Source organism: Mustela lutreola, chromosome 10 (genome assembly GCF_030435805.1).
Source record: "Mustela lutreola isolate mMusLut2 chromosome 10, mMusLut2.pri, whole genome shotgun sequence".
Lineage (NCBI taxonomy): Eukaryota > Metazoa > Chordata > Mammalia > Carnivora > Mustelidae > Mustela > Mustela lutreola.
The window spans coordinates 25,124,547-25,137,374 of record NC_081299.1 but is presented as its reverse complement, the minus strand read 5'-3'; the positions used below and the strand labels follow the sequence as shown (position 1 = coordinate 25,137,374).

Below are 12,828 nucleotides of genomic sequence, written 5' to 3'. Positions count from 1 at the left end.
TATGCCGTGTAAACCTTACCACAGACCTAGAGGAAGATGCTAAAGCTTAGAGAAGGCCTGTAACTCCTTAAGACTGCACAGCCAGTAAGTAGTGGAGCCAGGACTCTCACTCCAGTATCTGTTACCCAGACACCTGTGCACTTCCCCAGTGTCCACTCCAGGAATGGGAAGGTAGCCCCATCATTGACTTAGGTCCTGTATGGAATGTGGGATGTAGGGAAAATTCAGGTGCTCTCCTCTGCTCCTGAAACCTGTCCTCTCCAAGCCTGGCTTCTATGATGTAACCGTCTTTGAAGTTCTTGTCCTCATGAGAAACTTCACTCCTCTTGCACCAGATTTCTCACTCCATTCTCAGAACCTTCCATCTTGGCTTCCAATATCTTGAAGTAGTCACAGTGAAAAACTCTTAGAAAAATAAGGCTGTGGATGTGCCTGGTGGGGCAACAAAGACAGAGGTTACTGGGGAGACTGTTTTCATCCAGGGACATCCTGCCATTCCCTTCCCCTCTGGGTAGAGGAAAGAATAGGTAGGCAGAATATTATGCTTCGTGATTAGGTATTATACTTAGTGAAATAAGTCAATCGGAGAAAGACAACTATCATATGATCTCCCTGATATGAGGAAATGGAGATGCAATGTGGGGGGCTTGGGGGGTAGGACAAGAATAAATGAAACAAGATGGGATCGGGAGGGAGACAAACCATAAGAGACTCTTAATGTCACAAAACAAACTGAAGGGGACCAGGGGGAGGTGGTTGGGAGAGGGTGATGGGGCTATGGACATTGGGGAGGATATGTGCTATGGCAAGTTCTGTGAAGTGTGTAAACCTGGCAATTCATAGACCTGTACCCCTGGGGCTAATAATACATTATATGTTTATTTTTAAAAAGTTAAAAAATTAATTTAAAAAAGAATAGGTAGGCAGAGGCATCTGTTATTCATTCATCCAACAAATAGTTATTGAGTGTTTATAATATGCCAGGTGCTGTGCTGGGGGTTGCTAGGACTGGGTGAGATCGAGATGATTAAGTCCCCTCCAAGTCAATTAAAGAGAGGCAGACACTGGGACCGAGAAGCACATTACAGGATTCCAGGTGCTCTCATGGATGTCCCCAGATGGTAGAGCAGTAATTCAAAGAAAAGCATGGTCACTTCTCCCTGGGACAGATGGAGAGGTCAATGTCGTGAAGAAACACTGACTGTCCACAATGTGGCAAGCCTGTGCTAGATACCCACAGAACAAAGATAAATAATATATGGGTTCCTGCCCTCACACACACGAAGTCCAGGGAGATAGGGGGACAAGAGAGCAATAATTTTAGTGCAACTGAAGCAGCTAAGGAAGTACAGAAGAGGGGAACTAAACCTGGCCAGGTGAGACCTTACAGAAGCAGATGCCTGAGCTAAGCTGGAATGAGAAGTGAGAATACGGGAAGGCAGAGTTGGCTTGACCATCTTGGACAGCATGGGCCTTCCAGATGAGAGCCCCAGTTGGTGCCAGAGGCCTGATAAGGTCAGCATTGGATGTTCTACAGATGATCCACTGGTCTCCAAGCACATGATCTTTATTCAGATGGTTAGGAGAGGATTGGTTGGATCCTGGGTTGGTTGTAACCTGAAAGAACTGAAGTGTGCACTTGGCAGGAAAGACCTGGGACATCTTGAAGCAAAGACCCTGAGGGCCAGAGGATAGGACAGGGACCTCTAACAACCTTCCCCCTGCAGACCTCAAAGTCTTCACTCTCCTGGTAAACTGAAGTATGCTAGGTTTCTTGAAAAGTTCACATTTTTCCTTTTATCCTATTGCTCTGTTCTAGCCAATTTTGTTTTCTTATCCAGTATTTTCATTTCATTTCATTAAGGAGTCCTTAAATGTTCCCTTAAATATTTTCATTTCTTTCCTCTTCCAAAGATACACTTTCTTCATAAATATCTTTTCATTCTGCTGTCTCATTCCCAGAAAAAAATTCACCTCTCCTCAGTTTGTTGTTGTTGTTGTTCAAGGGAACTGGTAGTTTTCTTTGTAGCTGATGTTTATCAAGCACTGTCCTCTTACAGCGGAAAGGGCTGAGGGAAAACAGAAGCGACTGAAATTCGTAGGAGCCAAAATCATTTTTGTTTTGTTAAGCTACTGTTCTCTTAATATTTGATAGTCTACAAAGAGGGTGCAGAGGGGAAGAATTAACTGTAGAGGCAAATGGTTTTGAAGGGTACTGAAAAGTCATAGCTGCTGCTATGACTCACTTAATGTTGATTTAATTGAAATGGAAATGGAACAATATGCTTTTGAAAGCGATAAATTGCATATGATAAAAAATAATTCCACCATTGTTGCATATATGGCTTAAATAAAGTCAGGGCTGTGCACTGTAGGAGAAATTAGAATGGACTTTTCTCTGTCTCCTTCTTTCTCTCTTGGATTTCACTTTTCTCCTCATTCCTTTTTTTTTTTTTTTTTTTTTTTTCTGCTCTTGCCTTTCCCTTTCTTTCTCTCTGCTTCTCCTTATCCTATCACTGCCGAGTGGTTAAGTAGGTTTCAGTCACTAAGCTGTGGTCACCCCACTAAATACCGAGTTGAGTTGTGTTACATTTTACTTAGAGTGCCAGGAGGAGTGGGGAGAAAGAGACAAGAAGACAGCCAAGGTGTAGTACTTCAAATTCAGTTTGATATTATTTTAATCTTGTCCTTGGGTTCTTTTGCCCAGCTGGACATAGGCCGAAACAGCCTTCATTTGCAAGAATCATGTTCACTTCTTAAAAGCACATGCAGGGGGTTAAGTGTCTGACTCTTGATTTTGGCTCAGGTCATAATCTCAGCGTCTTGAGATTGAGCCCTGCCTCTGGCTCCATGCTGAGTATGGAGCCTGCTTCAGATTCTCTCTCTCCCTCTACCCCTCCCTGCCCCCACTTGCACATGCATATTCTCTCTCTCTCTCTCTCTCTCTCTCTCTTTAAAACACACACACACACACACACACACACACACACAAAGGCACATGTAGGACAGGAATTGCCTGGGAAGGGCACAAAGGAACTTTCTGGAGTTAGCAATTTTCTGTAGTTTTGATAGGGGTTGGAGTTATACAGATGCAGGCATTTGTCAAAACTCAGTAAATGTACGCATAAGATGTATGTATTTTGTTACGATTTTGTTATATGTGAATTTTCCTTTGAAGGAAAAAAGCACATGTAGTTATCTGATGTGCATGTCGACTGTCAGCTCTGAATGTGGAACAAGGACATATCACCAGTTCCACAAGGAGATGGGGCTGGTGGTGTCCTAGGCTGGCCAGCCCTTCCCATCCCTTTTCTGCTACATAACATGTGGCTTCCCCGGGGAGCCTGTATCTCCCGAGGGATCTGGGATCTACTAGGAGGGCTATCAGAAGGTATCCACCAGGAATCAACCAGGAGGGCTGAGGATGCCTGCTCCCAAACTCTCTGAGCTGTGCAGGTGCCTAGGATCAGACCAAACCATAAAGTCTGTCCACCCTTGTTCCTGGAAAACGGCACCGCCAGTCTCATGCCTCAGTACACAGAGATCTCTTTAGTGCACCTTATCTCATCTTAGTTGGTGCACCTTAAGTGCCCACAGCTGCAGAGGGACCGCTGTGGGGCACATCCCACAGTCAGGAGATGCTCCACTCCCACTTGCTGTGAGTTTCCACCAACAGGGAATTCAAAGCTGGATGAGGATGATTTCAGGAAGGGAGGTGGGAAGAGCAGAAGATGATGCATGGGCCCCTTTTGCCCCAGCCTTGCTGGTGGGAAGTCTCAGTAAGTGCTCCTCCAGTGATGATGGTGGATGGGCAGAGAGCAGGAAGACTCCGATGAGGAAGATTAGGATGGATGTCCGAGCGTAGACGGTGTACAATGCTGGTTATAGAGTAAGGAGTGAATAAGTACAGATTAACTTTGAAACTCAAGAAAGGATCATGAAGGAGTGTTTGAGAGCCCTTAGAGGTGATCTTGGAAAGTGATTGGGCCAAGATCATGACAGTCCTAGAATATCCAGTGAGAGGATGAGATTCTGAATAACACTTGATGGGGACCCACTTCGGACTGCTGAGGAAGGCTGTCCATGATTCAAGGAGAGAGATTCAGAAATGTCAGTTGCCTCTGAGCACAGGATGGCCCGGGGGCAGGGAAAGAGAGGGAGGTGGTAAGAGGTCCGGCAGTGAGCAAGGACCAGAGTTGACCGTGGGGGGCTAGGCATGGGGAACCCCCAGTAGTACTCCTAGAAAGGAACTGGCCTCACCTTAAAAGCAGAACAGGAGAAATAAGGCAGCAGAGAGTCTCACCCACTGGCAAATTTTTTTCTGGACAGTCTGTCCCCGAGAGTGGGCCTCTCAGAGCCTTCTGAGTGACACTGAGAGGCCTCTCTCTGATAACTGCTCTCCTTCCTCCTTGCCTTTCCTTCCCCTCCCCCAGCTTCTTTGCCCCCCAAGAATTGTCCTCTTAAGACAAGGAAAATGAAGGGAAGTTGAGGGTCTGGGAATGGTGCAGGAGAAGCTGAGTAGAGAGGTCTGGGTGTTTGGAGCTGGGCATCCCCCTAGCTCCAGAGTCCTTCTGCTGACCTCAGGGGGCAGGTACATGACCTGCCTGATGGCCACCCACCCCAGGGAGCATTGGTCTATTGATCCTCTGTGCTGGACAAATATTCTGACTTTCTGTGTGCTCGGAGGGCAAGAGGATTAGGAAGCACTGGTCTCTAGGCAGAGGGCAAAGAAAGTACAGATTGGAGCCCCATCTCCTCCCCGCTGCCAGCATTATCCTCTGCCTACTGGTGCACTGACCTGCTGGGCTTGTCCCTCCTCCTTTCTCTTTGTCTCTGTCTCATCTAGCGGTGGGCCTGAGCAGCTGTCCAGAACCGGCTGTGCCCAGTAACGGGGTGAAGACTGGCGAGCGCTACCTGGTGAACGATGTGGTCTCTTTCCAGTGCGAGCCAGGATATGCCCTCCAGGTACCTCCCCTCGACACCGCGGGCAGGAAGCAGGAGGCCCCTGAGATGTGCTTGACCAGCCACTCGCCAGTTGAGCTGCAGTCACTGAAGAACAGGGAGCAGCCCCTCGGGTTCCCCAGGGACCACTGTCCTTTCCCAGAGCTGTTCATGCAAAAGACAAGCTTTGCTGACTTGGGCGCGTTTGCATCAGCCAGCCTCAGAATGGGCTCCTGCAAAGTTTCAGTTTGATTAGACTCCAGGAAAATTAAATCTTTCTTTGAAGGCCAGGAGGGAATCTAGTAATTAAAGAAGTCTCACAAGGAAACTTTAGTAATGAGAATTCCTTAGTAATGGCTGTTAATAAGCATCCTTCCCCAAAGTCTCTCTCCCTCTGCCTCATCCCACCCCACAGAGGGTTCGTGGATCTTTGTGTATCTTGTTGCTCAACACAAGGCCCCTGAACAAACCCCCTGTTCTGCACATTACATGCAATTGTGCCCCTGGGGGCAATGAGCCCACCCCTGTTCCTGATCCCTCCAGGGCCACGCCCACATCTCCTGCATGCCCGGAACTGTGCGCCGCTGGAACTACCCTCCGCCGCTCTGTATTGGTAAGAGAGCCCCAATCTTCTCAGTCCATTCATAATACCTGTTCCTGCCAGAGATCTGGGTTCAGTGACATCTCATGGAGATCAAGCTCAGATCAAAGGACAGTTTGGTGTCCCGGATCTCTTGGAAAGGGAGTCGTTGTAGGCTGCCTTGTGGTTGTCACACAAGCTGGTCGTGACTTCTGCAGACCTTCGCCCATCAAATGAGGTATCACAAGAGGCTTACCTGTTTGAAAACATTACGATGACCATCCTGATTCCAGATAATTGACCAAAGCCCCGATGGAAACTCTGGGCAATTGAAGCCTTCCCCTGTGGCTTTTCATGGGACAGGTGGATAAAATCTGCCACTAGAGAAAAGGGGGCGGGTTACTGGTGAAACAAGGGCCTAGCTTGGTTGGGTTGGGGAGGGAGGACATAACACTTATTGAGTGTCTACTGTATGCAAGTGATGGCCTACCTGTTTCTTCACAGCAGCTCTTCAGGGGAGGTATCGTTGCCCTCATTTTTGCAAATGGGAAAACTAAGGCTTTTAAGGATTAAAAAGTGATTGGCACCATCGGGGATGGAACCATACTTTTCTCTGATGCCCCGCCAACTGTAAAGTACAAATCAAGACTGACCTTGGGATAAGAAGCAAAATGAGCGGGGAGGGAGCATCCCTTAGTCATAATGGCATTTCCCTGCTGGGATCTCACCACTGGGCAAGGTGTGGTTGCCTGCTCTGTGGCCAGAAATGTGTCTGGGCAGACTGAAGCACTCCGCCCATTCCCACTCCATATTACGAAGTTCTTGCGGAGGAAACCACTCCTGTTAACAGCAGCTACCGCTAATAGAGTGCCTGTCACCCAATTACTGTGTGCATCAGCCCCTGTTCTAAGTGACTTGAAGGCCCTTCTGCTGTAATGTAAGGACCACCCCATGATGTAGGTCCTGCGGTCAGCTCCATTTTATAGGTGGGGGAAACTGAGGTTTGGAGGGGTTTAGACTGGCCCAAAGTCACATAGGAAGTGAAAGAGTTGGGATGGTGACCTTGACAGTCAGTGCCAGAGCACCCTCCCCCCGCCACTCTGAACCCAGGCATGGTTCTGTTTGTCGCCCTCTCCCTAGAGGCCTTCATTTGGACCCTGCAGATCCCCCCTCCCCCTCCTTCTCTGGTTTCCTTAACTAGCTAATCCCTTGCAGCTCCCACAACCATTTCCTGCAAAAGAAAAAAATAATTGATGTCCACTGACCAGGCTGTATTCATGCTCTAGCCCTGTATCTTAGGTGACTCTGACATCACCTCAGCTGGAGTGTCAGTGGCCCTAACCCCTCATGGTTGGCTCCCCATGGAACACTAATCACAGTCACTTTGGCTGAGGACGAACAGAGAGCAAGTGTGGGCCCCTGGTAGGCTCATCTGTGAGCCAACCAACCCTATGGGATGAGTGTTTGCACAGAGCCCGGCATGGAGCCTGGCACAAAGTGGGGACTCTGTGCATGACAGTCCCCTCCCTTCAGCCTTTCTTTTGAGTCTTGGAAGAATTGATTGGACAGTGATAGAGATTTGAGGCATAGCGTAAGAATGGTCACACTCCTCTTGGAGCAGACCAGTGCTGCTGCATGACCTTACTAAGGGGACTGACCTGCAGAGGGCCAGCTCTAGGTCAAGAGTCCTAACCCGGGTTTGTGGCCGGCTGGGCAGTGCCTTCCTGAACTTAAATTTGTTCAATCTTGCCTGTGTGTGTAGTCATTTAGGGGAGATTACTGTTGCTTCCTTTGGATTCTCAGAGGGGTTCATGACTTGGGAAGGGATCAGAAACTGCTGCTGTAAGGGAGCACCCAAACACTGGCATGACCCCATACCCTCCTCCATGCTGTCCTAACCCTCTGTCTGGTCTCATTGTCACAGCGCAGTGTGGGGGCACAGTGGAAGAGATGGAGGGGGTGATCCTGAGCCCCGGCTTCCCCGGCAACTACCCCAGCAACATGGACTGTTCCTGGAAGATAGCACTCCCCGTGGGCTTTGGTAAGTCTGCACACCCAGGCCCTTGGTGACCCTTCATTATGACTTTGACCAAGGTAGTAGAGCACCCCACCTCTCTACTTCCTCATCTGTTGACCTCTGGTACAATTGTGAAGACCAGTTAAGAATGCTAGGAATGAACACTTTGGGAACATAAAATATAGGGAAAATCTGAAAGATTGCCATTATTATTATTATTATCTGAGTAATGAGCTAAAATTCAGGACTGCAGAATGAGAAATTACTCAGGAGTGGCTGAAAAAGAATTTAAAAAGTCTTTAACAGAGACTGGACCTCAAATTGTGCTTTTAACTTCAATATCCAATTTCTCATACTAATTAAATTATATAGCCAAGGTCAATATGATATAGACTTTGCATTCTTTATATGCACATTCTGGCTGGTATTAAAGAGTGGGAGTTTTGGCGTGTGTGTGTGTGTGTGTGTGTGTGTGTGTGTGTGTGTATAGATGGAGTATGCCAGGCATGGGGGTTGGTGGGGTGTGGAGGACATCAGTCTGGGTACAAAATTTAATTGCTGATGATTCATTCCTGACTGGGGATATAATTTAACCCCAACATCTCTGTTGAAGAGATAAAAGCTCTGTGGTGATGTGGAGCTGATGGGTCATCTTGCCTGAGTCACCTCCCTGCTCCCAGGGACAGAACGTCCTGTGGGGATGGCTCCTGCACAGGCCTGTGGTCTCCCAGTCTATGACCTCAGGAATGAAAACCACCTCTTTTTATTCTGAACTATTCAACCAAGACTGGGTCTTCTGATAGAGAAGGGGCTTTCAGGAGAAAGGGACTGAACTGGCCTGCTTTAAATCTGTTCTGAGGGAAGGAGAGGAGTTGGTGACCTTTCAGAGGATGGAGTCTCATACTTTGTACCATCTTCTGGAGGAACCTGGGGGTACGTAATCAGGGTACAAAATGATGAGCGCTTTGGCAGCCTTGGGGAACTCCAGATTTTAGAGATTGAGGGAAGAGGAGCTAGGAGACCCCATAGCCCTGCACCCAGGCATGGACCACAAGATTATCAGATGATAGAGCAATAGAGATAGAGAGAGACAGATAGAGATGGAGAGTTGGAGGGAGCACAACATCCAAAGGAAATCAGAAGTTTAAGTGGGAGGTACATCACTGTTCTTGTTAGTCCTGATGTTCAGCCACCAGAGCTCTCTAACTCTAAGGCCTGTGTGCTTATTCAGCCTCTGGAGAACAAGCCCTCTGCAGGGTGCAATCACAGAAGTCCTTGCTTTCAAGTGAATGTTGGACTCCAGTGAGGACCTGAGCATGGCACCTGGTTTCAGTGTGTACAGAACCTCTGCATTTACAAGATGTTACCACCAGATGGCAGTAGTGAAGCCCACGCCTTTCCCCACCCATTCAATTCAGAAATCTGGCATCCGGGAAGAGCCCCTTTGATGAACACGCTGCCCACAGTGCTGGGATGATGCGTAGGCTGTAGACCGCACGTCCTAAAGTGTTCACTGCACAATTATCAGTGATTTGGAAATGTGATCTGCATTTTCATTAATAGGGTAGTGAATAGTGTGGTTGGATAATTCATAAAATAAAATTATAGACCTTGAAAAGCACAATATTGAATAAAAAAGCTTATAAAACCTCCTGTGCAGTATAACAACATGCATGTACATGTTTGAGACAAACAAATCAAACATATATTTAAGAATCTAAAACCATGAACTGGAAAGGTATCTTCCCGATCCATGAGTGACCCTCAAATGGGAGAGAGCAGGAGATATGAAGGGTCTTCAACGTTGTAAATCAAATCTTTAATTTTTAATAATTTTAAATAAAAATTTATTTAATTAGATGCAAAAAAAATCACACCTATGTCTCCATTTATGTAAATTAGAAACTACAGGTGATAAATGTTTAAAAGGTTAAAGTCCATCTGTAACCCCACTATGCAGAGATAATACTTATAGCTTAGTCGTCACCAATCAAATGTAACCCCTTGTGAAGACAAGGGCCTAATAGATATTGTTCATCCCTGAGCAGTGCCTATCACAGCCCTGATGCACGGCAAATCCTCAGTAAATATTATTAGTGAATCTGATATTCATATCAATGAACATTCTTCTGGGTTTTTAGTACCAAAATTAGAATTATATAGTACATACTACTTTGCAACTAGGTTTTCACAATCAACATAATGGATATTTTCCTATGCACAATAAATACATTTCCTCAATATAATTTAGGGACATCTCAGCTATAAACAAATATCAATCTTCCCATCTCCATTCTGCAGAGTATATCACTATGTAAGTTAAGGGCTTAATCAGATCCATTTAACCTATTGGGTTGTTAGGAGATCTTGATTAATCCAGTAAGATCCCAAAGCATAAACTTCACTGACAATGTATTTTTCTAATTTCTGAATTATCGTAAGTATTCTAGAAGATACCAGTACTGAAGTTCATGTCTTTTGATTAGGTATAGTTATTTTTAAGTGGTGATATTTTTAAGTAAAAAGTTTATTTTAGCAAAGTTATCTTTGTATTGCTAGTAGGGCTAGGAACTACAAATCAATTGTTAGCCCTGAGCTTTGTTTTCAGTAAAATAAAATGGACTCGGAACAGAGCTCTGGAATGATCGATGCCCTTCATTCTGAGCGAATAATGTATTTTTAAGTTCAATCCTGCATCAAGACAAAAGACTGGACTGGATGGTGTCTCCCCAAACTATGTTCTGGCAATCTCGGTTGAGGGGGAAGCCAGTAGTAGGGATGCGTGAGGTCTGGCAGGAAAGGCTTCCATGAGGCCACATGTTTGAAGCAGGACTCTATTGCTTTGGGCACTGTCTGCCTCTATCTTGCTCCCAGGGGCTCACATCCAGTTCCTGAACTTCTCCACCGAGCCCAACCATGACTTCATAGAGATCCGGAATGGCCCCTACGAGACCAGCCGCATGATGGGCAGATTCAGTGGTAGCGAGCTTCCAGGCTCCCTACTCTCTACATCCCACGAGACCACTCTGTATTTCCACAGCGACCACTCCCAGAACAGGCCAGGATTCAAGCTGGAGTATCAGGGTAAGGACCTAGAGTGCCCGTAGCCTTCTGCACATCCCCTCCTGCCCATCCCCTTCTCTTACCCACATCCACCGTATTCCCAGCCTTCTACTTAGGGGGAGAGAGAACACAGGGAGGGCTGAGGGGTGGTGGGCAGGCCTATAGATGCAGGCTCCCCTTTGGTGGCATATCTCTCCGGCCCCATGAAGATATCTAACCCCCTTGACAAGGTTTTTCCAGGATTAAGGCCCGACAGCACCATTGGCCTTCTGTCCAGATCCAGCTGCCAACAATTTTCCCTGAACGTTCCCATAGGACATCCCTGAGTGGCCAGATGGCCACTTCCCCTCAGCCTTGATAGGCTTACTTAGTCTCTCTGAATCCTCCTCTAAGTGTCAGGCCCAAATTATCCTCAGCAAAGCTCCTTTTATCTCATGATGGAGGATTCTGGTAACAACCCAGGAGTGTCCCTTGAGCCTTCACAATGAGATAAGTCCATTAACTCCCACACAGGGTTTCCTGACTATGCTCACTGGGGCTCTGCCTTGCTGAGGTGAAATCCTGTGATAGGACCCCCTCCTCCTGGCACACTTTCCCTGGAACAAGCCCAATCCATTCCCTTCTCCTGTGTGATGGGCCATCACCTGGGGCTATGCAGATTATTCCCGATCTGTGCCACTATATGCCGTGGCCCTAGGTAGGCCCAACAACTCCCTCGGATGCCTCCCTACTGTGACTGACTGAACCATTTATGCTAAACTCTTTTTCCAGATTCTTCCACCAACTTTTTTTTTCATAATTTTGGACTTTTTTCCAATCTAATACATGCTAATAAAAAATTAAATCATTATAGATGTTTTTGTGAGTACATCATAGAAAGTCAAAATTTTCCCATAATCCCATATCTCCAACCCCACCTTATGCAGAGATGACCAACTTCTAAGTTTGTTTTCCCCATTTTTTTCTGTATGTATGTTAATGTAACTCTATTATTATATGTTAACCAAAATTGTATCATGCTAAAAATACTGCTTTTGCAATTTTCTTTTTTAAAGTGAAGTTTTGATTATATTCACAAACACACTCACCTTGTTAAAAAGAAAGAGAGAGGGGGAGGGAAGGAGGGAGGAAGGACAAAGGGAAGGAAGAAATCAAAGCATTACAGGTAAGGCCAAGCTTTCTCTGTCTACAGCTTCCAAACCAGGCTTATTTCCCAGAAGTAAACACTGTTGCTTTAACATGATCTTTCCGGTCTTTTTCCACATGTTAATATACATATGTTATAGGTATCTGTGAGGATATATAATGTTTCATGAAATTTTTGGTTGTGTTTCCTATATAAATCTATAGAATGCTCTATTTACATAATGCTCTGATACTTGGCTTTTTCATCCCTTGTCAGAGATGAATACTGGATTTTGGTTTGTCATTTAGGGAAAGCCTTCAAGGGTTATTCTACGAGGTAGGCACCGTTGGACCAGTTACACGGGCACTGCCTCCTCAGAAGGAGCTTCGGCCGGTCTGGCTGGGCTTGCCCTGACCTGGGTCACCTCAGGAGGAGGAGCTGGGCCTCTCACGCCAGTGAAGCGGCAGGGAGAAGCAGTGCTTTTACCAGAGAGTGCTGGCTCCTTCCTGATAGTAACAAAGCTGCCTCACCCAGTGATGCAGTCTGTGGGCTTGTCACAGAGGCCAGCCCTAACCAAAAGTGTTCGTGCCTATTAAGCACACACAGTTTCAGCGGGTGGTGTGGGCTGTCAGATGCATCATGATATGTCAGACGGCCATGTTTTGTCACAGGAGAGACTCAGGCCCACATATGTGGTCAACATTTCCTGCTGAGGCAGATGCAAGCCTCTCTCAGGCTTCTCCTGTATCTTAGTTTGCTAGGGCTGTGGTAACCAAGTACCATGGACTGGAGGGCTTAAACAGCACACATTTCTTCTCTCACCGTTCTGGAGGCTGAAGTCCCAAAATCAGGGTGTCAGTAGGGTTGACCTCCTTCTGAGGGCTGTGAGGGAGAGTCTGTTCTCACTTCTGGCAGTTTACTGGCAGTCTGGATTTCCTTGGCTTATAGAAACATCACCCCCATCTCTGGCTTCAAATCCTTGTTATGTCTCCAAGTTTGCCCTTTTTATAAGGACACCAGTCGAATTGGATTAAGGCCCTCCCTAATGACCTCATTTAAATTAAGGTGAAATGACAAAGATCCTCTCTCTAAATAAGGTCA

At 46.4% G+C, this 12,828-nt stretch overlaps 1 protein-coding gene across 1 annotated transcript in view; it reads left to right on the top strand.

The window, feature by feature from the left end:
* The window catches only part of CSMD2 (CUB and Sushi multiple domains 2), a 616,179-nt gene that overhangs the window by 496,908 nt on the left and 106,443 nt on the right, over positions 1-12,828 (top strand). Inside the window, exons 38-41 of the mRNA XM_059136925.1 lie at positions 4,847-4,965; positions 5,485-5,554; positions 7,446-7,562; positions 10,413-10,622. Of these exons, the coding sequence (XP_058992908.1) occupies positions 4,847-4,965; positions 5,485-5,554; positions 7,446-7,562; positions 10,413-10,622 (516 nt within the window). The remainder of the gene's footprint in view (positions 1-4,846; positions 4,966-5,484; positions 5,555-7,445; positions 7,563-10,412; positions 10,623-12,828) is intronic.